This window comes from Lichenostomus cassidix, chromosome 4, assembly GCF_008360975.1.
Source record: "Lichenostomus cassidix isolate B80296 chromosome 4, HeHo_3.0, whole genome shotgun sequence".
Lineage (NCBI taxonomy): Eukaryota > Metazoa > Chordata > Aves > Passeriformes > Meliphagidae > Lichenostomus > Lichenostomus cassidix.
Window position 1 is genome coordinate 27,361,651 of NC_139484.1, and position 27,062 is coordinate 27,388,712.

The 27,062-nt window shown below is 50.2% G+C and overlaps 3 protein-coding genes across 6 annotated transcripts; 2 read left to right on the forward strand and 1 right to left on the reverse strand.

Moving 5' to 3' along the window:
• The first annotated feature begins 880 nt into the window (after positions 1-880).
• Positions 881-6,978, forward strand: ARL9 (ARF like GTPase 9). Its single transcript, XM_085058461.1, has 4 exons — positions 881-1,200; positions 1,591-1,759; positions 4,561-4,736; positions 5,808-6,978. Exons 1-4 carry the CDS (start codon positions 1,051-1,053, stop codon positions 5,985-5,987), a joined length of 675 nt encoding a protein of 224 aa, XP_084914587.1. The 5' UTR covers positions 881-1,050; the 3' UTR covers positions 5,988-6,978.
• Positions 6,979-7,110: 132 nt separating this feature from the next.
• On the forward strand, positions 7,111-16,067 carry SPMAP2L (sperm microtubule associated protein 2 like). Of its 2 annotated transcripts, XM_085058456.1 has the most exons (9): positions 7,113-7,218; positions 7,893-7,938; positions 10,008-10,067; positions 11,058-11,180; positions 12,742-12,855; positions 13,155-13,275; positions 14,407-14,538; positions 15,057-15,232; positions 15,792-16,067. In XM_085058456.1, exons 1-9 carry the CDS (start codon positions 7,194-7,196, stop codon positions 15,904-15,906), a joined length of 912 nt encoding a protein of 303 aa, XP_084914582.1. In that variant the 5' UTR covers positions 7,113-7,193; the 3' UTR covers positions 15,907-16,067. The 2 variants fall into 2 exon arrangements, with proteins under 2 accessions (XP_084914583.1, XP_084914582.1); XM_085058457.1 differs by lacking the exon at positions 11,058-11,180 and having other exon boundaries at positions 7,111-7,218.
• A 796-nt stretch (positions 16,068-16,863) lies between these two features.
• Positions 16,864-25,240, reverse strand: HOPX (HOP homeobox). Of its 3 annotated transcripts, none has more exons than XM_085058458.1 (3): positions 25,087-25,240; positions 20,455-20,630; positions 16,864-18,159 (listed from the first exon to the last, which is right to left on the reverse strand). In XM_085058458.1, the coding sequence occupies exons 2-3, from the start codon at positions 20,596-20,598 to the stop codon at positions 18,082-18,084; spliced, it is 222 nt and encodes a 73-aa protein (XP_084914584.1). In that variant the 5' UTR covers positions 20,599-20,630; positions 25,087-25,240; the 3' UTR covers positions 16,864-18,081. The 3 variants fall into 3 exon arrangements, with proteins under 3 accessions (XP_084914584.1, XP_084914585.1, XP_084914586.1); XM_085058459.1 differs by lacking the exon at positions 25,087-25,240 and adding an exon at positions 20,812-20,959; XM_085058460.1 differs by lacking the exon at positions 25,087-25,240 and adding an exon at positions 20,877-20,901.
• Positions 25,241-27,062: the final 1,822 nt, after the last annotated feature.

Below are 27,062 nucleotides of genomic sequence, written 5' to 3' on the forward strand. Positions count from 1 at the left end.
TAAGGCTTCAGCAAATCCAGCTACTCATCCTGATCAAGTAAAGCTAAGCAAACAGCACACTAAATCATGCAGAATTATAACTCTGTGTAACTCACTCTGCTGAAAACTTATTTATGCTAAATACCTACTATCGCTCAACACGTCTTGAAACTTCTGGTTTGATCTGAATGTAGCCAAAACATTTTTCCAGACATGGGCTGTCAGTGGGTAGAAACGACATCTTGGAGAGCGTTGTCAGATGTCAGCCCAAAAGGCAAAGGCTTCTGTCTGAAAGAGTTTAAAGCAAAGGTCTGAAAAGGCAGGAAGCAAGGGGCATGTTACCGTGGGTTAAGAAAAAAACAACTACTGAGTCGCCAGGGAGTAAAAATCTACTAAATAGAATCCATTTTTTTACCTTGACTGTACAGTGGGAGTATCTGGGAAGGGGGCCGAAAGTGTGTTGTCTGAGCAAGTCAAAGGAACAGAGCATAGAAAAAAAGTTGTATGAATGGCTGGCAGGCACTTGATGCCCACTAAGTGCTGAACAAGGAGTGTTTTAAATTACTTCCCTGGGCAATGTGCCTCCTCTTATGCAGCAGCTGGTGCCTACAGGAGAGAGAGCACTGTCCTGCAGCAATCCAGTGTTTGGAGGGGAGATACTGGAGGGGAAGCCAGCTCTGTTCTTCAGGTGCCTTCTCTGGTCAAACCCAGCAGCAGCTCTGGCCCGATGGAAACGCTGCCTGGTGGCACTGCTGGAGCCCTGTCCCGGGTACCCGGACAGTGTCCTGACGGCTGCGCCGGAGCTGGGCGCGCAGGCAGAGGCAAGCTGGGAACAAATCCCGCGGGGGTGGGGGCAGGGGAGGGCAGCAGCAGGTGCGCGGAAACCGTGGCCTCCCTGTACCAGCGACAAGCCGCCCGTGGCGCGCCTCGCTCTGTTTCATTGCCGCTCGTGTGTTCCCCGCGCGGCACCGGGAGCCCGGCTGGCGGCGGGAGCGGCGTTCGGGGCTGCGGGGGGCGCTGTCCGTGCGCGCTGCGGGTGCGCGGTGTTCGGTGCCCGCGGCCGGCGCGGCGATGGGCTCCCGCCTGCGGGCTGCCGCGCTCTGCGGGGCGGCGCTGGCCCTGGCGGGCGGCACGGTAGTGGCGCTTCGGGCCTGGGCCCGCCAGAGGAACCGCGTCGCTCTGCCCAGCCGCTCTGCGGCCGCCGCTGCCGCCGCCGATCAGGTAACGGGGCCGGGTCGGGGCCTCTCCGCGGGGCAGCGCCGCCCCGCCCGCCTCGGGGCCACCGCGACCTCGGCCCCGGCGCTCCCCGGCAGCTCCCGCGGGCCGCGGCGGGGCGGGGACTGGGCCGGGGGCCGGGCCGGGCCGGGGCCGCTTTCCCCACTTCCCTGCCCCGCGGTGCCCCGGGCCGGCTGGTGTCCCAGGGATCCCCCATCGCTGCGGCCCTGCCCTAATGCCATGGGAGCCCAGCCGGCATCTTCCACCTCTTCACCGCCAAGCGGCTTTTGCTGTGCCCTCCAGGCCCCTCGTTCAGCCTCCTTCTTTCCCCCAGCCCTGCTAAGCTTTGCTCTTGCACCGGCTGCCCGGGTAAGTGTGCTGCCCCTCGCTTTGCAGGGTAAAGGACACGGTAAGCAGATCCTGGTGCTGGGCCTGGATGGGGCTGGGAAGACCAGCATTCTCCACTCCCTGGCAACTAATCATGTCAAGCGCAGCGTGGCTCCCACCGAGGGCTTCAATGCCATCTGCATCAACACTGAAGAGTCCCAGATGGAGTTTCTGGAGAGTGAGTGAACCTGTTTTAGTATTGAATATAAAATAAGTTCCTGTCTTGTGCCGTAGGGATCAGGCACATATGTTAAAAGCACGACGTCCTCATATGTCTCCTTTGATAATGGGAAGTTGTGATTATTTTCTCCTTGGGGATTCTGCTTTCCTACTCAGCCTCTTTGAAGGAGAAGACACAGTGGTGTTAGAGATCGGTTTTCATTCAGCCCTGACATCCTGGGAATTCTACTCCCAGAGAGAGAAGGGTAATAAGCCTGATTGGGTGAAACCAGCAGAGGTTTCCCCAATAAGGCCTGTGGTGTGGTTCATAGCTGTTGTACTGCTTCTCCTTGGTGCTGTATGCCTGGCAAAGGGCAAGAGCTGCAGAGGAATAAATAATAAGTGACAGAGCAGGGGGGGGAGAGAAAAGCTTTGTACCCTTTCTGTTCAAAAGCCTCATTAGTGGTGTTTTCTAATCTTTAACAGCTTTTGAATGTCTGCAGCACTTTGTTAAAATTTCTGTACTCTCCTTAGCTCTGATTTTTGGGTACTGCCTGTGCCTGCAGAGGGCATTTCCTGTGATGCCTTTGGGGCATCACAGCTGTTCAAGGTGCAGCTAGCTGATGGGAAAGGTAGAGGCCCTGGGGTCAGGTCAGTCCCTGGTACAGAGAGGCTGACATTCCAGCCTCATCAGTGCCTGTCTTCTGTGGAGGCAGGAGCTGCCTGTAGCTTCCTGCTGTTTCTGCACTGTGCTGTACCAGTGCTCGACTGGCACAGTTGGCAGCTAGCCCACAGATGCCTCTGTACCTTTAGCAGGCCTGAAGGAGTTGTACTGTTCCCAGGTAAGTTTCTGGGATGTGAGGACGAGACCGCTTAGGCAGAATTTCATTCCCAGTCTTACTACCATAGGAGTCTCTGCAGTGGCTTGGGGAAATCATCTTTAGAGAAATGCTTGTAGTCTTGTGCCCCTTGCCTGGTAGGTAAGAGGGTGTCTCCTACTGGGATGTGCTTTGTTTATCTGAGCCCAGGGAAACCCACAGTGTCTCTGGTCCTGCCTGGGGTCAGTCTGGGCCCAGCACTGTGCATACCACAGCAGAACCTGTTGTTTCTGAGTCATCCTTCCCTCTCTGGTCCAGGTTGGTAGTGACTGAGATGTGATGGCTGCGATCTGACCCATGGGAAATGCAATGTCTCAGGCCAGTTTCAGCCAGGTAAATCCGTGCATGGCTCTCTAATCTGGTTACTTATCCAGTCTGTACCATTGCCTAGTCCAGGGGTTAGCAGCCTATGCCGTGACCACATGGCATGAGGTGATCAGCAAACAGCAGGGGTTTTATTTTGCTGGCTTAGACAGGTGGAAAACTGTTCTTTTTCTTGTATCACCATATAGGTTACTGGGTGGTATCTTGCCAAGTGGTATCTTGCAAGGTATAGGAGCTCCTAGCTTTCACTGAGTTCCTACAGGTTTGGGGAAAAGAAATTGTTCTCTGTGAGGTTGCTGACCCCTGGGTTATGCTATGCATGAATACACTTAACAAAGGGAGCAGTGCTGAACCCCCACAGTATCACAGTACAGAATTAGGGCCTTCTGTCCCAAACATTACATGTCAGTCACAGCCCTTTGGCTCCTTTCCACAGTGGCAGACTTGCAGTTCTGAGCCACTGCTTTTGTCCAGGGAGGGAAACTTGAAGGGGCACTTGAAGAGGCAGCACACTCTAATGGGAAATGTTACTTCCCTTTCTGTATTTTTGAAGCTACTGAGCCCTTTTGACTTAAGTGACAGCAAAATTCCTTTGAAACAGAACAGTCAAAGAGGGCAGTAAAAAATGGCTGACTAGCAAGTTAGTTCTGAAAAGAGCTCCTGTGTAAGGCAGGAGACAGTTATAGGGAACCCCAGATATATTGCTTTGGAAACTTACTACTTTTGAGAGACTTTCACATGCCTTTTGAGCACCTCAGTACTCTTTGAGCAAGTGGTTCTGCAATGTACCTGGAGAAGACTTAGAGACCTGAAAACACATCTGAAATGTTTAATATTCTGATAGTTATGCCATCTGCTATTAAACTCAGCAAACTACTGAACTCTGTCCCTTGATGGGAAAAACAGTCTCAAACACTTGGTGTCTTATGTCTTCACCAGAGAATTGTTTTAAGACCTAAGTTTTGAAGGTGGAAAGCTTTCCTCTGTACCCAACAGAGAAAAGCTCATGTAGAAATATATGCCTTGCAAAAACTACTTCTAAGGGTTGCCTGAAGACTCTGCTGGGACCTGATTTTTCTCTCTTCCTTAAGCACCTCTGGTTATTGACAGATGTGCTTAAGGAAGTTTGGGAGTTTTGAGCTAGTTCTTAGTGTCATACAAACATGATGAGAGCCCTCCACACCTAAGAGCTAAATTTCTCCTCTAGAAGTTGTAGACCTTATTTGTCTTTAAATGAGATGGGCCTGTGGAGATAGGTTATATGGGGACATATGATGTTTATGGACACTGAACTGTTTTCTACTCTCCTTGCTTGGAGAGCAAGAACCAAAAAGGCAGAAAGCAACTGTAAAGAAACTGAACCCAGAATCCTCTCAAAATAAGAGCTTAAAATGGAAAGTTGGGGTTTTTTTCCCCAGAGCATACACATATGCCTTAATGGAACTTGGCTGGAGAAACGAAAGCTGTTTTCAGTCTCCATGTGCAGTAGCTCAAATACTCTGAGTTTTTGGTAACCCAAATACCTTGGGTTTTCAGCCCAGGGCCTGCTGTCTGCACCTCTGGGAGCAGTGCTGCTTGAATTACTTGGTGAATCGTGTGCTGCTGTCTTCTCTTCCAGTCGGGGGCAGTGAATCTCTGCGTTCATACTGGAAGATGTACTTGCCCAAAGTGCTGTTGCTGGTCTTTGTCGTGGACTCGGCTGATCATGCCCGACTGCCTATGGCAAAACAGCTGCTTCATCAACTAATCCAGCACAACTCCACCCTGCCTGTGGTGGTTCTGGCCAACAAGCAGGTAAGAGTTCCCTGTTGCTTGAACAGCTTGGGCTGGCAACAGCTTTGGAAAGAGCAACAAAGCCTTTCAAAAGAGGCTTCATGCCTTTAAGGAGGGTACATGGCTGGGAGTCTTTCTGACACACCTGTTCACCACAAAACAAAATCATCTGAGGTTGTTTTGGATCTGCAAGATGCAGGTCCTGTGCTTGGTGAAGATGCAATCAGAGTTGTGGGTGGAAACTGCAGTATAGTTGCAAGGTTTGAGAGCTTCAAGGGAGACCACAGTTAGATCTGAAGTTAGGTTTCTGTTCTGAGTATCTGCCTAGAAGTACCACTTTACCTAGCAGCAGCAGCTAGAAAGTGAAGCACTGTTTGCCTTCAGACTGTCTGGCTGGTTGCTCCTAAGGTTGCTGCTGAAACCTGAGAGAAGGAGCAGCTTTCCTCACAAGGCAGTGCTTACTCCTAAGATCCTTGTGAAAGTCTCAACGATTGGTGCTGTGTCTGGAATAGAATTTGGCCTCTGGTACAGTCAGGTGACAGAAGAGCCCAGGAGTTTTAATCACAAGTTTTCTTTTATCAAGCCTGTGTACTCCGTTTGCTCTACATTGTTACCTCCTAAACTTCTAGTAACTAAGGCATGTTACTAGTAGTCATTTGTGTTACTCTTGAAGGCAAGTGCAGGCTTTGGCTTCATCAGACTCAAATGCATCAGAAACACTGGTGCTAAGAAGGTAGGCAGGGCATGACTGTTGTACATTTGCCCTGTTCTTGTAACTCTTTGCTGGGTGCCTGGGATCTTGGACCAGCAAGGCTTTTGTCTGCCTTGCACAGATGGTCTTACATAGTTATCAGAAACACTGGAATTAGTGTAGAAATAGAACTGTACTCATATTTCTTTGGGAAGAAATCAGATTAGAGATTAATTCTTTCCCCCAAAGCACTTTAGGACATGGAGACCTCATAGAAGGTACATAAAAATGGTGCCCCAAAGCTCTTGAGACTCCCTCCCTGGACAAAAGCAGTAGCTCAAAGTGGGAATGGTGCTGCAACCTCTTGCAACTAACAGGGTTGTTTTATTTTTGTGTAACAGGACCTCGAAGGTGCTTATTGCATCACTGATATTCACGATGCTCTGGCTCTGTCTGATATTGGGGACAAGAGGAAGATGTTCTTGATTGGTACCCATGTGGCAGAAGATGGCTCTGAGATCTCCTCCAGCATGAAGGATGCCAAGGAGCTGATAGCGCAGCTGGTTTTGGAAACACAGTGACAGCTCTTTTCTTACAACATGGTGTTTGCAGCTGAGGGAGAGCAGGTGTTAGCATATGGTCAGTTTGCTGTGTGGCAGCTGAAATGTACAGATATGTTTTTCTGGTGGGTGTGGAATTCCTCTGAAAGTGATACCTAGTTGGTAAGAAAATGTAATTTATAGTGGTTTGAAAATATGTTTGAGAAGTAGCCTATTTTTAGCGTATTTGTAGGAGAAAATTAGTCTCTCAGGCAGCAGATTTAAGGGGAAATATAGTTTAGATGGCCTAGATAGCTTCGTCAGGTTGGAATCAAGCACTGACTTCTATGCAAGAAAGTTGCATCCAGTGAATTTAACACGGCTTGATGTCTCAGGTTTAAGTGAAATATGTTTACTTCACAGATTTTACAGAACCCTGTTAACAGTGGTGTTCTGTTAAAAATGAGACCTCGCTTCCTGGCAGTTTAAAAGTGCTGCAACTAGTATTTTTGACAGTGACAATTCTTGTTGCTGTGTTGGACCCAGTTGTTAGGGGAGTGGCAAATTGGTAATCTCTGGAAATTGGGTTGGTTACTGCTTCTTTAGTGGGTAAGAACAAGAAAATAAAAGCAGTAATATATTAAGTGTTTCTTTCCCTGCAGGCAAAAAACTAAAATGGTGTTATTTGAGGTAGTGACTGGATGCATTTAAGTTAAATTGGCAGCAAAGGTGGGAGACTCCTCCATCAGGTTGAGCAGCTTATTTAAGCTTAGTCCGAGATGCCCTCAAGGAAGCGGTCTTTCTTGTGAAAACCCTGTTGTTTCTTGACAGTGATTTCTGTTAGCACAGCAGGTGAGGAGGATGACAAACTGCTGAGAAGTGTCACTCCCCTGGTGTCCTCCTCATTATACTCGAAGGACATGACCCAGGAGCAGTCCTGTAAAGGACTTGTTTTGCAACCACATCTATTGTACGAGGCTTTTATAGTTTTGTCCTTTGTAACAGATGCATAAAGCAGAAAATTCCACCCTAAGCACTGGTCCGGGCTGCTCTCTTCTCTTCCATCTGGGGAACAAGATGTTCGGATGTCGAAGGCTCCCGAAGCCCCTGTGGCACAGCCCCCATGCCAGGGGCCTTGTCAGCCCCGGTCCGAGCGCCTGCTGCCGCGGCCGGGCTCGGGCTGCCGTGCAGCGCGGTGTGTGCCCGGGGCGGGCGGAGCCGTTGGGCGGGGCGGGGCCGGGCCGGGCCATGGCGGCGGTCAGGAACATCTTCGGTGCGTGGCGCGGCCGGGGCCGAGCAGGGCCGGCAGCCGCGGGCAGGGGCTGTTCCTCCGCCGAGCTCCGGCCCCGGGGGCTCGGGCAGGGAGGGCTCCCGGGCACGGTGGGCTGCTGGCGCCGGCAGGGCCCGGGCGCCGCGGCGGGGAGTGCGGGGTTCCGGCCCCGTTTCATGGCCATCGCTGCCGTCAGGGCACGTGGCTGCACGTGTCGCCACGTCGCTGGTCTCCAGTCATCCCGTATCCCTCACCCCCCGCTTTAAAACACGGCAGGTTGTTCTGTACTGGCACCGAGTCCCAGTTTAACACAGCTGCTGCTCCCCCGAAGCTCTGGAAACCTCCCCCGTTGACTACTGAAGGCAGTCGTAAGGGGTGGCTACACTGAGTCAGGTGGGAGCCCGCAGGCTGGTGAGCACTGGTGCTTGTGTCAGGAGGAGAATGTGGTGCTGGGGGTGCTCTATCCTGCAGCCGTGGGGGCTGCCAGCATCACCCGTGAGGAGCAACCACTGGTGAGGCAGGCACCAGGGAAAAACAATGCAAACATCTGCTGAGCAATTATCCTAAGGAGATGCGCAAACTTCCATCTGCCATATGATTATTGCACGCTAAAGAGCAGGCAGCCCACGCTGGAGGTGTTACCAAGCTTTTAAATTCACCTGTTCTTGTTTTTGCAGTGTCTCCTTATACATCATCTTACACATGGGCCCCCCCACACAGCAGGTAAGAAGCCCTCCCAGCCTTCGCCTTCTGGCTGGGTGTTCAGGCCATGCCTCATGCCTCTTGAGAGGGCTCAGTTGGGGATTTACACTGAGCAGTGAGTCAATATATTGGTTGACACTGTGATAAACACTTGAGAGGAAATGATGCCTGGTTTTGCCCTTACCTCAGCTTATGACAAACGTCAGACCCTCCTGCCCCTTCAAAATGGAAGCTGTGACTGTTTGCTTTACAAGGAATTGATCTCAAAAGAAGTTGATCTCCCTTAACTGATGAGTCTGTGAATGCTCAGACAGTGGAGGGGAGGTGTTTCTGTGTCTGGCTGAAGCAAGGCCTCGTTTTCGTTGCTGGGAAGCATGAGCAGGACCAAACAACAAAGGCTCCACCAGGGCTGTCTTGTCAGCGAGGTGGTTTAACTCCTTCAAGTTGCAGAGCTGCTGTATGTACATCCTGTGTAAGGATGCTTGTCTAGAGCTTTAACCATGATAAAAGTAATCTTTTTTCTAATTGAAAAAAAAAATTGTCACGTGAGTTGAGACACCCGATCTGAATGTACGTGTGACTCGTTCCTTGGCTGGATCATGATGCGAGCTTTGCACAGCAGTGTGGGCACTAGGGCCGTGTGCATGTTGTGCTACATTTGGCTGTGGCTGTGTGCTGGGTCTGTGCCAGCGGTGGAGGAAAAGCAGTGAGTCTGCTTGCAGAGATAGTGCCAGCTCTGCCACACAGCTAGGCTGGCAGGCATCTCTGTGTGCTAATCCTTCCCTCTCTTGCACCTTTGCAAGGAAAACCCTCTGGGGAGCCACTTGCGAATAAAGAACTGAAACTGGTTTTTGGCTCCTGAAATGACATCTGCCTTCCTGACCATGTCCCGTCTTGAACTGGTGGCAGGGGACCAAAGTCCTACGGGCAGTTGCCTCTGTGGGATCTCAGCAGGAGCTGTGTTTGCAGTGCTGTGGCCCAAGTTAGGCGTGACAAGCATCTCGCAGGGAGCGTGGAACAAAGATGCTGTATGTAACAGCAGCCTGCCATTTCAGGGATCTCTGATGCCGAGTTCTCTGGCAAGCATTTGCCAGGGCTTAGCATCTTACTAGCAGTATTAGCCCATCAGAGAAACCACAGGTGTATCCCCAAAGCACAGATTGTTTTCTGTTTGTAAGTATCGCTCTGTTGGTGTCCTTACTCTTCTCTAGGGCTATGCTGCCTCATTACTAGGTGATACGGAGCAGGGAAGCAGTGCCCCAGGCTTCCACCTTCTGTGCTTTTTCCATGGTGGGGCGTGCACAGTGTGGTTATTCACCAGCTGGCTGTGGGCAGGCACCTGTAACCCTAGTGGGTGGCTATGGGCTTGGTTTGTGACATCAAGGAGTTGAGTAACACACTTATAGCACTGGATCATCTTGTTCTTCTCTCTGTACCAAGGCTCATAAAGTTCAAGCGCCTCCCAGTCACTGGGATTTCAGGCCTCAGCAGTGATACCTGATCTTCCTGAAAGGTTTTGGTCTGTTGTATGTTCAGTAAAAACATTTCCAGAGCTGCTCCTAGGGCAGAGACCATGTGTATTCCTGTGTCTCTATAGCATATAGGAACTCTGTGCTAAATGGAGTGAGATAAAATGTGCTCCTAAAGACATGTGGGAACATAGTGCTGTCTCTGTGGTGCCTTTTAGTAAACCACAACAGTGGTGATAACAGGCGTTTGTTCATCTGGGCTCCCATAGGCTGGGCGTTCATCCTTCTACCTGCAGTGGTTTCATGGTAAGTTATTGACCAGAAAAGTTCCTTCTCACTCTCCTAGCCCTTTCCCAGAGGAACTTTGCAGGGAAGACAGAATTGCAAATTTGTGTCTCTGTAGTCCAAGAGAAAACAAAAATTCATGGGCTGGTGAGTTTGCCAGATTAAATGGATGGAAAGTACTTGAAGAGAGAGGTCCTTAAACCCACTCTCTCTAGGGAATGGAGGCAACAGTATAGGGATTTGAGAGTGTTTATATGGCTTTGAGTAGAACAGTAGCTTCTTTATTCTTTGTTGATTTAACTGTATGTTTAATGGCATGTATGTTCTTTTCTGCAGTTTTGACAGGATCCATCTACTTGCACAACCCAAGCGAATATTCTGTGAAAGCAGTCCCACGTAAGTAGGTGCTCAAAGAGCCTTTGCTCAAGGGCTAGGGACTGATGGGGCTCAGCCAGAGCAGACCCTTGGCCATTGTCTTGCTGCTGCTTTCCCCTCTCTCTCAAGAAAAGCAGACTGAGATGTCCTGTGCTTGAAGGGCTCCCTCCAATTTGCTCTTTCAAGTTTTCAATCATAAAACTGGGCTTGACTTGAGCCTTGCCTTTGTTGCCCCATCTGATCTGAGCTGCCCAAATGAGACCTTGTGGGATAGGATGCTGTGTGGTGCAGGGTGACCAGACCATGGGAGCCACAGTCTGCTGTATCCTGGAGGATACAGTCCAGCTTTAGGAACAGAGTTGCTGCCTGCATAACATGATCAAGCTAGAGCTTGACAAGCCAAGGCAACAGTGTCTTCATAACATCTCCATTATCTGTATGGGTCTCAAAAAAGGCTCCACAAACCCATTGCCCTGCTGTTCCCTGTCCTGACTACCCTGGTACCCTCTCCCACCATGGCCTCTCAGTGAGGGATGAGCAACTCCAAATTTGCCCAGGGCACAGGAGAGTAACCACTAACCTGCTGTAAAACCTCACCCACTTTCCATGGCACACCCTGACTGTAACATTATTACTATTTTTACTGTCATACCTGTGGTGTAGTTAGGTGGTAATGGTGAGGCAAAAAAAAAATGCAATCATGAAACTCCCCCAGGGGATTTCAGAGATGTAATGAAATGACCCTTTCTGCACATCCACTGCTAAGTAAAACCAGACCTATCACCTGAAGACTCTCTTCTTTTTTAGTTGACAAGAGCCAGCAGGAGAGTGTTGGGAAATTCAGTGCCACAGAAGTTGAATGCTCAGAGGATGGTAGTGGCACTTTGCAGCTGTGGGGAGCCATAGGGCATATGTGTGTGTTCCATCCTATGCAGGGAAGGATAGCCCCAGCAAACACATTTCACGCTTGTGCATGTTACTAAAATTTCACAACCTTGCTGTTCCTGCTAGGCATGTATGGGGAACCCAAGAGACGATATGGACCCTCTCAGGAGGTGCTATGACAGCTCGGCCGTCTGCAAGAATATTGGCACTGTCCAAGCCCAAGAAAGATTTTAGTGAGTGCCAGTGCAGGTCAGTGACGTGGTAGCACATCCTGGGGAAGGAGTCAGCTCAGAGCATGTTCTCTAGGGGTGTATACTGATTCCCAGGGAAAGGGGAGATGGCATCTCCTCTCCTGAAGAGGCTGCCCCATAGGAGGCTCCGTGGCATTGAAACTCACCAGGCTGTTTTGTGCTTGGAATGGGGGCTGTCTATAGCAGGGAAGAAAGTGCTGTGGGAGCATAGTCATCCTGAGTTCTTGACTTCCAAAATGGGGAGGAACTGGGGAGTGCTAAATTTTGGTGTCCTTTTATTTCCTCATACCCACTTCCCAGCTGTGGGAAGGACTTCTGCAGCAAATAGTTGCTGGTCTGATTAGAGCTCTGGGTTCCCATCAGCTGGCATAGCAGCTTGTCCTGATCTCAGTCTCCAAGCACAAGGGAGCATATTCCTCTGCTGTAACAAAAATACCCATCCAACAGCTCTGCTTTGGTTTGAAGTAGACATCATGTGCATGCATGCATTCCTTGGTGGAATGTGTGTGTTGCACCTGTGAGTGCAGTGTCCTGTTGGGGCTGATGCAGTCCAACCAGGCACCTGGACACAGTTAATGGTCCCCTGCATCCTCTTGCAGTCTGACCTAAATCTTTAACATAAGGTTAGGAACAGAGAAATCTTGCAGCATTCTGATGCTGGAAAGAATCCAGGTCTCTTGCCTTGACTTAAACCTCTGCTGTCACTGCACGGTGAAAAACTAGACCATGTTTTGGAATTGAAGTGAAAAGTGATGTAAAAAGTATAAATGACAGTGATGCTGGTGATGCTGCTTTACTTGAAGCAAGTAATCTGTAGCTCTATTGGAGGAGAGGAAGCTCTTTTGGAGTCAGGAGGGTGGCTACTAGTCTGTAAGAAGTCTAGCAATGAGAATAGAGGTGAAACTGTGTTGCACTCCTAGCTTTCATCCACCTGGTGAGATATTAAGACATGCACTGTCTGCAGTTTTCTCCCCTCTCCCACTGTCACCAGTTATGGGCTCTCATCCTCCTGAGAGCTTCTGCCTCTTACTAAAGCTGTCCATGTAACAGCCCTTCCTGCCTTTTGGCTTACCTCTGCTTGTATCTTCCCTGGTGATGACAGGCATACTTCAACAGTTATGCTTGATTGAAAGCTGGAGATGACAAAGGCACTAGGCAAGCCTGGGGAGACACCAAGATGAAAGGAGCTACAAGGGCATAAGGTGCTATCAAGCCATTGTAACAAAGAGGTTTCTAAATTGGCCGAGCTGACCAACATAAATGCTGCTGGGTGTTGTGGGGCAGCTTCTTGAAATGGTCCAGGAAAAGCCAAGACTTTGAAAGTAATGCACCGAGGGTGTGTAAAAGAGGACTCTTTAGATGCAAGCAGCATTTAAAGTGAGGAAATCTCAGATGTAAATGACTGTTTGTGGCTTTTCCATGTGCACCAGTGCCAACTTCTGTACACGCAGCAGGCATGGATGTTTAACCAAACGTAGGATACTATCTGCCAGGATCATGTTCACTGTCAGTTGCCTTTTGCTGACTTGCTGTTCCTCAAAATCCTTCTTTTTGTACAGATGCAGACCAGTGATCGGTGGGCGTCCACCGCCAGCAAAGTTTGGCTACCCTTCTGAACGGCTGCTGAAGTTGTCTCAACCTAAACAATACCACCCAGATTACCTGCTGCAAAAGTGAGAGCCTAGAAAGCCTAAAGGGTGCTATAGGTAGGGCCCTGGGCCTTGTAGCATCAGTGCAGCTTCAAAGTAATAAATGCAGGAACAGAGAATGGGTAAAACAGAGGGCAAAATGCAGAGCCGGGTCTCTGCTGGGATCAGAACTTCTGGACTCTCTCATGGAATGAGTTCAGCACTGGAAATGGCCACAAGACAAAGCTGCCTTCCGCTGCAGCTAATGTGAGGCCCAGACATCCCAGCTGCAGCCAAAGTGGGGAACATCTGTGAGTGGTGGTGCCATGACTCTCTGTTTCCAGATCCCGTGACTCGCCCGAATGGCCCGTGTCCCAAGCTGCACAGAACTACAATGCCTCCGAGCGGATCCTGGAGCTTGCCCGGCCAAAGGAGCTGCACCCAGACTTTGTGCCAGCCAGAGAGGTGAGGAGGAGGTTGAGTGAGATTTGAAGGGTCCAAGGATGCAGCAAACTGTCCTGAGGAATTTTTACACCCTGTATCCCACCCCTGGATATGCCCAGTATGTGCTATGGAGGGGAGAAGCTGTCTGCTTCTGCTGGGGCTTATGTCACTGAGGGAAACTGCCTTTTAAGAGGGGAATGTTGTCTTTGCAATTCTCCTGCTGAGAGACAAAAACCAGCCAGGCTGGAGGAGCCTGGTGTAGCAGGAGAGCCAAGAGAGGAATCTGGGCTCCATCCTCTGATAAAGCAAGTGGGGAAACCTGGGAAAAGCTGAGAAACCTGATCGAAATGGTGCGTTTAGCTCTTAGGGAATACAGTCATGTTTGTAGTTGGGCAGCTGTGCTCCTATCCATGTACACAGGGGCCATGAGGTTGCAAACACTGTGTGTATTTTAACTGTGTTTTACCAGAAGCCTAATTTAGAGATATATTTCTGAACTTGTTCCTTTAGTTTCCATTACTTTGACAGGGGTGAAAGGGCTTGCAGCAATCTCGGATTACACTCATTTCCATGGCAAAGGCTAGGTTTTCTGGATGCTACATCTGAGGCTGGGAAATGGGAGACTGGGCTGGAGCAGGACTGGGCAACAGTAACCCTGTAAAAAATAGGGGAAGAAGTAATAATTTTTTTTCTCTGCTGGAGAAGTAATAATTTTTTTTTCTATAGGAATGCAGTTAACTGTACCAACAAATTTACCCTGAAATCTGAGTGTCTCTCCTTAACAGGGAAGATACTTGATTCAGCCAGGAAGATCAATATACAAAAATCATGGAAGAAATTTCTCTGTACTTTTACCTGGTTACACAGGCTCTCATTAGAGGTGCTCCCCTTCTGGCTCTGAATGGGTAACAGCTGGGGAAAGAAGTGATAGTGGCTATGACATAAAAATCCCTATAGCAGTAAAATTACTTTATAGTTCAGGTGAAAGAAAAATAATGGGTGCTGGAAAAGTAATAGTGGTCCTTCTTGTGACCATATCTGCAGAGGAAGGGTGCTGGGTTGCTCATCCTTGTGGAGAGGGGAGCATGTCCTTGTGGACTGCTGTACAAGCTCAGTGTCTGCATATCCCTCCCCAATTCTGAACCCATGCAGGTGCCAACACCAGTTTCCAGATCTGCAACATCAGCCATTGCATCGCCACGGCTCCAGCACCTCGCAAAGCCCTTGATCAGGCAGATGGCCTGCTGCCCTACACACAGCCATCCTAAAGCTGGAGAACTTCCGGTAAGGCAGCATCACCCAGGATCCTACACGATGGGACTCTTGGCAGAGGAGAGGGCATGGGTTCTCCGTCACTCGTGGCTCTGTTGGTGGCAGCCCTGGATGTGCTGCTCTCTGTGAGGCTGGCGTAGCTTCTTCCTGAGCTGGAAAGCAGGACTTGTGCTCCATTCAGAGCATGAACTGATTCCTAGCAGGTATCCCCAGAGAATGGCAGGGCTGTGCCCAGCCTGCGCTTGTGCGGATGGGGAGAGGTGGACAAATGTCTAACTGGGATCTCCAGTGCTGGGGGTGGTTGGACAAAGGGCTGTGAATAAGAAGAGGCTGGAGGGTAGGCTGTGGGAATGGCCAGGCAGTGATTTATCCTATGGTTTGTGTGGTGCCAAACACAGCTGTGTACAGGATCATGTCCCGTCTGTGTGTGGTCAGTGGCTGGGAACTTAGGTACACTGAGTTAGTTGCAGGCTGAGCACCCTTGAATGCCAGGAGCACCTCTAAGAACCTTCCTCCCAATTCTTCCCCAGATTACCAAGGCATCTCAGAAGGCAATTGCGAGCCCTCGGACCCTTGAGCTGGCTGTACCAAAAAAACTGCATGCCAAGTACATACACCCACGGGATCCTGAGTGGACTGTGACGGCCGCTGCCAAGCGCGCTGTGGCTACACCAAGGCTTTTGGAGCTGGCCAAGCCTTGCAGTAGGTAGGTGCTGCTCCCCTGTCATGGGGAAATGATCAGCTGCCAGCCCATTTTGTGTGGCTCATGGCACCTTGTTCATTTGTGTTTGGTCAGAGAGATTAGGCCACTGCTCTTCCACTTCTAAAATGCATGGATTTTATATGTCTGGATGTGTTAATGCTATATGGATTGTGGTTTAAAAAGCCCTTTTGAGGTGGAAGGAGAGTCAAAAGAGAATAAGCAGGAACTTTCTAATTCCAGCAGGAATTACTGGTTGGGACTTCTTAGTAGTTACAATTATAAAAAGCAACCAACTGGCAAAGGGCACAGTGTAGCACATTCATGTTGCTCAGTGTGGTGCAGCTGGCCTCAGTCCAGCCAGCAGGAAGTGCTGAGGAGGATGTTTCACAGGGTTGAGGGAACCCCTGGCTGTAGTGGCTGTGAGAGATGTCCCTCTCCTGATGACAGCAGCAGAGGCGTGACTCCTTTGTCCTCCCTTGACAGGGAAGGGCAGGCTTAGGTGGAGGTGTGGCAGCTGCACGGATGTGCTGACCATTGACCATCCCTGTCCTCTCTCCTCCAGACCTCCTATGGGCGTGACTTCATTCAACCCAAATGCATTCAGAGTGAAGGAGTCTGCTAAGAAGGCAACTTGTTCTCCGCGCATTGAAGAACTAGCTCGACCAATTGAGCGCTAAGCCCCCCCAGAAGTGCTCATACCAGCTGCCCACATCACCCCCTGGAACATCACTCTCTGTGGGCTGTGCTGTGCTGGAAAATCTACTTGAACACAGTACAGAGGCAGCACTCAGCAGCAACACTTTCTGGGAATTCAAATAAAATCATGATTCCTTAAGAACAGTCATCAGGGAAAATTAACAGAATTTAAGCTAATATGGGAAGACTCTCTCCCTAGAATGGGTTATGTCTGGAGTTTGTCTCTTGATTGTTTTGCTGTAATAGTTTAAGAAGTAATGAAATAATTGCTGGGGGATGGCAGCACAGGAATTGTCCTTTCACACGGGGAAGTGTGGCAAACCATGAGCATGCAGTAAGTTGATGCAACACAACTCCTGAACTTGGATTTAAAAATTTTGGTAAAGTTTAAACATCTCCTTACTGATGCTCAAAAGTTTTGTGCTTGTGACAGAAGTAGAAATACAAAAGGCTACAATGTATGCTGAGTTGGCTTGGATTTGGGGCCTGTTTTCTCAAATGCCTGGAGAACAGGCAGATCCAGTTACATAGCTAGGTTAAATCTGTGTGGTTCAGATATTCAGTTGTGTGACCCTGGGCAAAATAAGAGAGTTCTGCATTGGGATTTTTGGAGCCTAACTCAAAAAAGCAGAGTTCCCTTCCGTGTAAAAGAGAAGGCACATTGCAAAGGCTAAGCAGAAAACTAGTATTGATGCCAGAGTCTGCAGAACAAATCCTGAGCTCCAGTCAGGTCTGTGGGTGAGTGAGTTTGGCAGCTGGATTGCAGGGGAACAACACAGCCTGTGTGGGGCATGGCATAAGGGAGAATGCTTTTGTCTGTTTCCTACAAGGTCAGTGTGTTTTGCACTGGCAGCCCAACCGCTGGCGACAGGCTGGAGATACTGAGGCAAGAGAGATGCTCACCACTAAGGGACACAAGCCACAAATGAAAGCATATGGCAGTTTCAGAGACAATGTATTTTAATCTTCCCTGTGTTAAGCTGATTTTGCTTCCAAAGGAGTAAAGGCAGGTGACCACAAACCAGAAGGGGATTAATCAGAGGATCCATTAATTGATTCCATAAATAATCCACTAAGCAGAGGACTTTTGAAGTCTTTTGAACAAGGTAAGGTCACTGGGAAATGGTGCTGGTTATTTTTAGACCAGGCATTGTCCTGTGCCAGGATGGATGAGAGTCTGGGCTTTTTGCAAGAGCCCCAGTGCAACTGCATTCCTCAGGCGTGAGAATAGCCAAGAGGAGACTGGGATCTCCCTCTAAAGCCTCCACCCTGTGGGGGAACCCCAGCACTACCAGCCTCTGCCACCCCGGGATTAAGAGGTGTGTGGGGCTGTGTGGGCTGCCATGCATGGACCCACAGGTGCCCTAGGAGACAAGGCTGCCCATGTCTGTCCCTGTGGCAAGAGGGAAAACCCACAGTGCCCACTGAGGCTGCGTGGGAGAAATGTTACCCTCCCAGAGGAAAGAGTCTGCCTCCTGTCATAGGGGCAGGGAGCACAAGCAGGGACATAACACAGCTCCTCTCATCAAAAAATGTTGGGTTTTTATTATTGCATTGGGAAAAAAACCAAAACAACCCACGAGTTCTTTCTCTTTGGTCACCTTTAACAGAAAGATAAAAGAGGCATTCAAGGGGTGTTTGGCTCGGTCCAATTACAGTGTAGGCGCTTGGTTTGCCAGTATCCAGAGCTGATTCAGGCATGTTGAGCCAAACAAGGTCACCTGAACAACACACCTGGTTTTCCAGATGCCCTCCTCTCTGGATGATCTGTACCTTAACACTAGCACACATACTTTGCCTCTGGGGATTGTAAGGAAAAAGAATCTTTATTTCTTCCTTCTTATTTGAACACAGATCATGGCAACTTTTCTGCAAGCCTGGGACAAGGGCATGAAATTGCTTTTTCTTGTGCAGCTGCTATTAATGGGTTCGAATCACTAGACAGGTTATCAGCCATCAAAAGTTGTATACACACACATATGTATATATATATATTTTTTTTTTCTGATTATATACATGTTAAATAAAACTTATATTAAATAGCAGAGTATTACTTTGTATTGCAAAACCTATCACAACAAAAGAACCCCAAGGAAACCCACTCTGAAGAGCTTCACCATCATTTATAAGAGGCAAGGGGATTGGAGCAGCATCCTCTAGTCCCTGACAGACCCGCATTCTGAGGGCAGCCCTTCAGACTTCCTCCACTCTGCCAGGCGCTGCTTGAACCATTGCTGGAGAGAAGGAACAAAACAGAGATTGAGTGCACTGGGCTGAGCAAACCCTCCAAATAACTTTGCTAAAGGTGCAGATGTGGTCAGCACGTGGGACCAGGCGAGGGGAACTCGAAGGTGCTGTCCCAAGGCAGTACAGGCAGCAGGACAGTCGCTCCTGACTGAATGGTCTGTAACCTACATGTGCACCTCTTTCAAACTCATTTCTCTTGCTCACTTCAGACTTTGACAGCTTGGGTGAGTCCTTTTTTTAATTGCTGTGAGTCCAGGTTTTTCTTGCAAACAGTAAGAGATTGACTAAGGTGCTTGATGGTGTCTGTTTAAATGACTGGAGCAGTGAAACAATCTCTTGCAGGTCCAAAACTGACAAGAATCAAAAGCTGGTCTGCTTCAGAAAACATGATAGGAATAGCACATTGGCTCTCAACAAATTTAAGAACAAATATATTTTAAAACTTGTTTAAAAATTGTCTCAGTCTTCAGGCAATATATAGGTCTATGTAAGCAGTAACTTAGTATCTGCAAGCCGACTTCAAGAGCTGCTGATGCTACTTCAACACAGTCATAATTAAAAATAGTAGATAAAATGCATCTAGTTAAAGCTGCACTACCTAAGAAGAAAAGTAAGAAAAGAGATAAAACTCATGTGCCGGAAGCACAGCTCAGCCTTTTGTTTGGCAATGTGCCAGTGATTCCTTTTGTTGCAGCTCATTTTGTTGCTATATTTGTTCATGGCTATTTCTGAAGCTATTATGGTCCGTAATGATACAACCACGGTGCTCTCTACAAGTGTCTCTCACACTCACACTGCCTTCAACCATATCCAGTCAGATGATCGACAGCCTAGCCTTCTCCCAAAAATTTCTCTTTCTGTCCTAAACCATCATCTCCTCTTTGCACCTCATTGTTATTGAATTTTTTATTAAAATGGCTACTATTTCTAGCCCATAAAGCACTCCGGATGTCACAAGCAATGATTCTCTGTGTTCTACGCAATACAGGCTGTTTGCAGCTCACCACCCCAGTCTTGATCCTGTCCCTAACATGACCTTCATCTCCAGATCTCTAGGAGCACTCTAGATTAGTGGAAAAAGATGGTTATCAGGGAAGATTTTAAGACATCTACAGAGGTGCCCTAGGCATATATGGCCTATGTTTACAACTTGCTGTAGGGGGAAAAAAGGAACAGTGCCATTTATATGGAGAAAAAGGTACTTTAGGGGTACTGCCTCCTTGCTGCCTCAACCAAGCAGTGATTGATACCTGCCTGTCACTAAAGCAAAGTCCATTCCAGCCGAGGACTCTCAGTGCAATGGCTGCTGTCCCAGCATCTTTCCCTGGGACACGCTAAATGCTGACTTTGCCAGCTCGGCTTTTATATCCCTTTGGCTTTGCTGAGGGAGAGCCGGGCTTGGCAGCTCTCTGCAAACTGCTGCTAACTTCCCAGTGGGTTGAATTTCTTTTCTCTACCCATAAATGCTGCTACGGGTCTAGTAAACACCTGCATCACAATGAGCTGCACTGCCACCTGAAGGAACTGGGAAGAAGCCGTTTGCTTCTCATGCCCACGGTAGCCTGCAGGTAGCCAGATGGAGCACAGGGCTTGGTGGAATTCCCAGACAGTGGAAGCCTGTCCCTGTGGGGTATTTGGAGGCCTCTATGCTCCTGGAGAAGCTGACAGATTTGCCTGACATCTGGGATTGGGGACACTGAGGAGGAGAGTGCACAGCCTGAGCATGTCCCACAGCACATCCTGCAGGAATTGCATCTATTCTGTATCTGTTTTAAAATTACTGTAGTTTCTTCAGACCTTAAAGCCATCAGTAGTTTGTGCATCCAAGACTATCAAAAATGGTTTGGAAGAACAGCATGCATGGGTTGTATACTCAGGAGCAGAAAAATGCGGGGTGCAGGAAAGATTTGGGGTACAGGGAGGTGCTGTGCTGCAGTAGAGCTCTGTGGGTGCAGTGTGGGGTTAGGGCTGTGCTGGGGGTTGCAGAGGTGCAGAGGAGACTTTTGGGTGCAGTAAAGAGTGCGTAGGGTGCACAGTGGTGCAGGGAGTGCGAGCAGGGAGCACATGGGACACAGAGAGAGGAGTGCAGGCAGTGTGGGGGCAGCATGAGAGGGGCAGGGGCTGCTGTAGGAAGCCTGTGTGGGGGACAGATGGGTGCAGGTGTATGAGAGAGAGAGACCAGGACAGGACGGGCAGGAGATGTGGGGGGAGTGCATGGGGCACAGAGGCATGCAGAGGGAGCAGGGCTGGTGCCAGGGGAGGGATGAGTGGCACAGACTCACCAGGGTCTGCTCCTCGGACAGCCCAGTCTCAGCCGCAATGAGGCACAGCGTGGTGGGGTCAGGATGCTTGTTCACCTTGCAGAAGTGGTACTCCAGGATCTCCAGCTGCTCCTCAGTGGGAATCACTGGCTTTTCCATGGCCATCTCCTCCTGGGGCAGGGCTATGGGGCCAGGCACTGCGGAGAGGGGCCAGTGTCACTGCTCAAGCTGGGACCACACTTGCTGAGCCCCAGATTTGCCATCCATGTTCCCACCAGCCCCTGCCCCCCCCCCAGAGGCCTCTGGCTGTGACAGGGCACAACTCCCTTCCCACAGACATGCCAGGGAGCTCAGATGGGAGCACCAGCCCCCCAGCACCTCCTGTCTCAGTTCCTCACTGCAGCGACCACATGCCAGCAGTGCCCAGCACGGAGCTGTCTCACCATCCTCAGCTGGCAGGAAGCTGCAGGCTGCTCAGCACTCCCCTGGTGCTGTATTTATAGCCAGTGTGACTCCCATGGGAACGATTCCTGTTTACAGCCGTATTTAGGCCTGGGCGTCACTTAGGAGTGATGTCACAGCAATGGGCATGTTCAGGGGGTTAATTTAAAGATATTTGTTTAAAAACACTATCTGTCCTCTGGGTGAAGGGACAATATCTGGCATCTAGCCTAGAGAGTTGTTGTTTTTTGTTTCCCTACTTCCCAATGACCAGGCAAGTTTGTGCTAAGAAATCATAAAACAGAGGATACAAGATCTTCTGGGAGTATAGTCTTCAATAACATAGAGTATATTATTGAACCAGCAATCACTCTATTTCCCCTCCTGATCAGTGTCCTAGTCCTTCTCTTAGCAGTGTGGCTAGATACCACTCAGTGCTGGCCATGAGAAGGTGAGCTGCACTGTTTTAAGTAATATTTAATATTACCACATGTGGGCATAAACAGTTGGTACTATTGTTCCTGAGCATCACTGAACTGGTTGGTTGGCTGGTTTTTGGTGTAGAAGTGAAGGGTCAGTCCTTGGAGGACTGTACCCAGTGCATGTCTGTTGCTCAAGCACTTGCTGCCTTTGACTGTGGTCAGTGCTAGACGCTCCCAGCAATGGCAGAAGCAAGAAGCTCATGTTTTCCTCCAGAGTAACATTTGTCCCACTTGTGCTTTGCATAATCTCTGGAAGACTTGGCCCAAAAGCACAAACACAAGCAAATACATCTTGGCTAAGCCCACCCCTCTCTTCTGCTGGGCTCCAGGTTTACTCCTGTGTGACAGAGGGTCATGCTTGCCAATTTGGTCAATTAAACCACGAGGCACTTCCCCCCCCCCAGCATGCACAAGTCCCTTGATGCTGAATCACTGTGGTGTTTCCGAAACCAGGCGATGGGGTACTGGCAGGGGAGGAGCTGGTTGCAAAAATGTGGCCTTTCTTGATCTGCTCTCCTGCTGTCCCAGTTGCCTGGCCCATCTCTGTCAGGTTGGCTGGTTGGTATTGCTGGCTCTCCAGTGCTGCCAGGAGCCCCTGGCCCATCTTGGGACTCCTGTAGGCCATCTGCTGCAGACCTGCCCTGCCTCCACATTGCTGTCCAGCTTCTCCTTCCCTCTGGCTCTGGGATATAACCCCAGAACATCCATTATGCTGCACTCCTACTGCATAGGTTTAAACCCAGCTGTTTTCTTGGTTGACTGATAACTCACCTTAAGCTATCCTTGAGTATTGAATGCCCCAAGGCTTCTTTTGCTGACAGAACTGCTAGGATGGAGCTCAGCTTCAAAACTGTCTTGCACCTTGCAAAGAGCCAGGCCCTTTGTGAGAGGCTGGAGAGATCCTCTTCCTTGAACTTTACCTCATAAAGCAAAGATCCCCCTGAGCCTCTTCTGCAGAAAGTGCTTTGACTAATTAAAGAATCTTTTGGCATTTGAGTAGGGGCTTATAAATAGACCAGGGCTGGTTGTGAAACAGCCCACTCTGCTTGAGTCACTTGGTAAATACTGATTGTAACACAGTGGTTGCGTAACATTGGAGCACCTCTGAGCACCATGGAGTGCTGGTAGTGCCCTGCATGGACTGGGGAAAGACCATCTTTAACCCCAGGTACTGCAAGCCAAGCTGCCCTTGTCTGCAGAGTGTTGCAGCTGCCTGAGTTTTCCTAGGGCCAGCTCAGTTCAGAAGCATCCATATAGGAAGGGAGCAGACATAATTCAGTCCCTCATGCATGAGAGGTAGTAGGAGTCTGTGGAATGCTGCTCACCTATCTTAGGCATTTGGAGAACTCTTAAAAGATGCAGGGCTGGAAGGAGGTCCCCTGGACTTGAGGTGCTGCTCTCCAGCACTGTGGCTACCAAGCTCCCCATGAAGTCAAAATGCAGGCCAAGCTCAGGCCACAAGTCCTGCCTCTCATGCTTGATCAGCACAGCACTGAGCCACCTGCCCTTCTCATAGAAAGCCCAGCCACAAAGGGCTCCTTGTCACCTTCAGATCATGCATCCAGCCTGGGCCACAGCCACCAGCAGCAACATGCCTTGGCAGTTCATAAATCACTGTTTGCAGCCTGCTGCATTAATGTGCATTGATGTGTGTGCATGGATTTGCATAGGGAACACAAGCTTCAACTTTCATGTTTCACCTGCAGAGCTATTTCTGCTTCTGATTATCTCCAAGTTCCTGAGGCATTTCCCCGTAGGACACAATATCTTCTACCTATTGGCAGCTCAGGGTGCCCCAGCAAGCAGGATGTGATGCCTGATGGCTTTTCTTTGTGTCACCTCTACCCCTGCTCTGGAAGGAGAACAGCTTTTACCTCTCAAGGTTGTGAGATGGTTTTCAGGAAAAGGCAAAACCCCCAGGGCTCCTGGAGAGCTTTCCCGCAGGTCTCCCCACATCACTCCACTAGGTCCTGGAGGCTTTCAGGAGGCATGTGGCCCCTGTGCAACATATGGCCTCGAGCACTTGGCACCTCTTGGGTGTTAAAAATTAGGGATATATGACAAGACTTGAGGGCACCAAGAGTGCCTAAATGCCCCGACTGGCCCTATTTGGACCACTACTCACCTGCCTATTACTTAAATGAAACCTTGTTTAAGCCCAGGCCTGCAGCCTGCCCTTCAGGCTGCTCAGGATCTCTCCCCTGCACAGGAAAGGTGATTGTCTCAGTTACATTTCTTTCAGCCTGGTAGGAAAATGAAGACTCACAGCTGTTTGGCTTAGCTGCTGGGAAGCACCACTGCTCACTGCTTTTTCTGCCTAAATTTTTGACAGCATTGAAAAAAAATGTCTTTTTCAGTGCAAGGTATGTTAACCATTCAGAAAGGCTGTGGGGCTGTCATTCAGCTCTGTGAACAGTCCCCTGAGAGCCCCACGTCTGGGGTTTACTCACCCAGGCAGAAATGACAATGCCAGATGCACTGTCACAGTGAAACCACCACACCTGCTCTGTCCTAAGTGTCAAACGAAAGACCCCTGGGGAACTCGTGCTTGGCTCTGACTGTCTTGGTTTTAGGTGGAGCAATGTGAGAGCAGAACCTTGCAAGTGGTTCAGTGGTTGCCTGTGCTGTGGGTGGCTCCAGCCAGCATTCCTGTATACATGACAGCACCTGGTGCTCCTTGTGTGGCTGACAGGCCACTAAAATGCACCTCCTGGGCCATTTTGGAATGAGCAGACAAAAGGTAATGGCTGATGGACACAAGCTGCAGCAAGAGAAAGTCTTATTATATATATATAGTACTCTGCCCATGTCCCATGGCACCCAGACCCTTAGACATACCCTGGGGTTACTAGCAGGACTCCTAGCTCTGGCCTGAAAAGGGAGAGGACATCTCTCTGTCTCCCAGCATGCTTGCCCAGCACTGCTAGTGCAGTCAGCATTTACTATCCTGGCAGAAATCTACCACTTTTCCAGAAAAGACATGATCTCTGTTTGCTCAGCTTTGCTTTTTTGAACAGTAGTCACAATAGCTGGCTGGCTGTGCAGCTTTCTAATGATTTATTGCACCCAAAGCCCCTAGAAATCTCTCTGAGCAGTAGCTCCTGCCAAGCTGATGGGGGCCCATAGCCTCTGCTGGGCTTCTTGATCCCTTTCCCAGTGCCCCCACTGTCAAGGCTGGGATGTGACTGGAGGCATCTGCATCTGGTTTTAGCTTGCAGCTATTTCCTGCCACTGCAGGGATCAACATAGCAGTTCTCAATGCAAACGAGCCCTCTTACCCTCCCTTGCTCTGCTGCAGAGCCATGTCCTGTCCTGAGCTTTGCTCAGCCTCCTGCTGTGGGGTGGCTGTGGATAACATCAGCCTGCATGGCGCACAGGATAAGGTGGGACAGAGGCTTTAAAAATAAACCGGGCCCTGCCATAAATAAGGAAAAAACACCTGTCATGCATCCTGTAAACCACCCGTCCAGCCCTTCAGAAGATAGTATCAGATGGAAACAAAGCAAACAGGAGCACAGCAGCTGCAGCAGCAGAAGCACCCCGTGGTGGCCCCTGCCTGGGGTCTCTCCTGCCTGCGTGCCTTTCTGCCTGCCACGGGAATGAGGCTTCCCGCCCTGCTGGGCGCAGCTCCGACCTCCTCAGCACCAGCACTCACAGGGCAGCTCCTCCCTCCATCCCCATCCCCGACTGCAAACCCACCCCAGCACCCCAACTCAAAGCCTGCGCTTACCTGGAGCCGGCAGGGACCCGAAGTGTGTAAAACAAGAACCCCGCAGGTCCTCGGGTGACTGCTTAAGTATCTGCGTGTGTGTGTGACAGGCGGGGACCTGAAAAACCTGCCGCAAATCACAGGAGCTCCCGGGATGCACAGCCACTCTCCGGGCTGGTAATTCAGGTTTGGCACCCGCTCCCCTTGGCAGGGCTCAGCGCGGGGCTGAGCGAGCGCGCCGCGGGCTCTCGGTGCCCAGCAGCCGTCGGGGCTCCCCTCCTGCCACGCTCGGGGCCCAAGGGCTGGGGCTGCCGGGCTGCTTCCTGCGGGGGTACAGGAAGGGTGCAGGCGGGGTGCGGCGGAAACCGCGCTTCGTTCAGCCGAGCTGCTGCCGAGCTCGCCTGTCCCTGCCGGCCGGGCTGCGCCCCGCTGCCCCGCTGGAAGGAGCCCCGCTCCCGCCCTCGCTGATGGAGCGCGGCAGCGCTGGCTGCTGAGTGGGGCTGGCGTCTCATCTCGCTTTAGCATCTTGCGAATGATGTGTCCGCGTTTAACATTCCTGAGTCTGCTGTCACTATAGCCAGCAGTGTGATCCCGCCAGGCTGGGTGTAAGGGCAGGATTGGGTCCTGGATCTGTCCTGCTGCTGCAGCCCAAGTGCCCTCAGAGGCACAGCCTGGCTGGGGATGGGGAGGAGGGCACGGCATCCTCCTCTGCCAAAGACCTCTTCTCGATCAAAGTGCCCAGGAGCCTGCAGTTCCCAGTGGGGTGGTCTGGAAGCATTAGACAGCAGCTTAAAAAAAGGCATCTTGTGGGGTGGGGTGCAGTGGGGAGGGGCTGATTTTTCCCTCAGTTTAGACAGCTGGAAGGGGATGCTGGAAAATCAGACAGGCTGAAGAAAAGGCTCATGAAAAATTGAGAATGGCTTGTAACGGCTGAGATTATCTGCCAGAGCAAAACTCAAACTGGCACAGAATGCACAAAGCTGTGGAGCTGGCTGGAGCCAGAGGCTGGGACCCCTGACCCTGGCAAGAAGTGGCTGGACAAACCCAGGCAAGAAACCTGCCATATGTTTAGCAGTGAGCCAAAACTGTCCTGGAGAGGTTTTGTAACATTGCGGGAAACATGGGCCAAGGCAAGGGGATTGCAAAGAGATCTGTGCAGAAGGACAGGCAGACCTGCCAGTTTTCCCAGCAGGATGACATTGATCTAGCAAGATCAGGGGATAGCTTCACTGCCTGATAAACTAAATGGTGCTGTTCAGTGGCTGCCAGAGGATGTTTTTGGGGGAAGACTTGATCCTGCATGCCTTGGGCAGGCACCTGGCCAAAGGAATATGCCCTGTTTATCACTGGTGCTAAGCAACAGGAGCATGGGTAGCAATGGGTGTGGACAAACACATTGGACAGTGTCCAGTGGGATGGCTCCAGTAGATGTAGCTGGGGGGATCAGAGTACATTCAAGGATGCTGGGGCAGACCCCTGCAGCAGGACTCACCCGTGCATTTCAACCCCAGTGTGGGAAAGTCCAGGCAGAGGTCCCAAACTGCATACTGATGTACTCTTGGGGGAGCTCTCAGGGGTATTGCTACTTATCTGCCCCATGTCTATGATCTGCTCTAGCATCTGCTCTTGGCCAGCCTTGGTGATGGGACAGTTGGGAAAATATCCTCACCCAGAAAGATTTTCCTATGTTTGTATGCTGTCCTTTTTTTCCTTCCGTGCATGTGCCCCAAGCATTGCAAAATGTGAGTAACCTGGCCCGCAGGAACAGGATGGGCTCCTCTCTTCCCTTGTTTATAACTGTCAACAGAGAGAAAGTCTTTAATGTGGAAAAACCCTTGTCTCTTAGCCTGTGAACCCAGTCCAGACTTGCACTGGGAGCACTGGCTGTGACGTGTTTCAGGCTGAGACACCCCATTGAAATGGCTTCAGAGGTGCTGGGAGTCCTGCAGTGACAATGTGAAAGTCACGTCAAAATATGTTCACATCTGGCTGGCACA

Bases quoted from the DNA above. Each gene is read 5' to 3' on its own strand.
- HOPX (XM_085058458.1), bottom strand. From the start codon at position 20,598: ATGGCCATGGAAAAGCCAGTGATTCCCACTGAGGAGCAGCTGGAGATC. The intron at 18,160-20,454 runs GTGAGTCTGTGC...CCTTCTCTCCAG, and splicing joins TGTCCGAGGAGCAGACCCTG to CAATGGTTCAAGCAGCGCCT.
- SPMAP2L (XM_085058456.1), top strand. From the start codon at position 7,194: ATGGCGGCGGTCAGGAACATCTTCG. The intron at 13,276-14,406 runs GTGAGGAGGAGG...GAACCCATGCAG, and splicing joins ACTTTGTGCCAGCCAGAGAG to GTGCCAACACCAGTTTCCAG. The intron at 14,539-15,056 runs GTAAGGCAGCAT...ATTCTTCCCCAG, and splicing joins CTAAAGCTGGAGAACTTCCG to ATTACCAAGGCATCTCAGAA.
- ARL9 (XM_085058461.1), top strand. From the start codon at position 1,051: ATGGGCTCCCGCCTGCGGGCTGCCGCGCTCTGCGGGGCGGCGCTGGCC. The intron at 1,201-1,590 runs GTAACGGGGCCG...CTCGCTTTGCAG, and splicing joins CCGCTGCCGCCGCCGATCAG to GGTAAAGGACACGGTAAGCA. The intron at 4,737-5,807 runs GTAAGAGTTCCC...TTTGTGTAACAG, and splicing joins TGGTTCTGGCCAACAAGCAG to GACCTCGAAGGTGCTTATTG.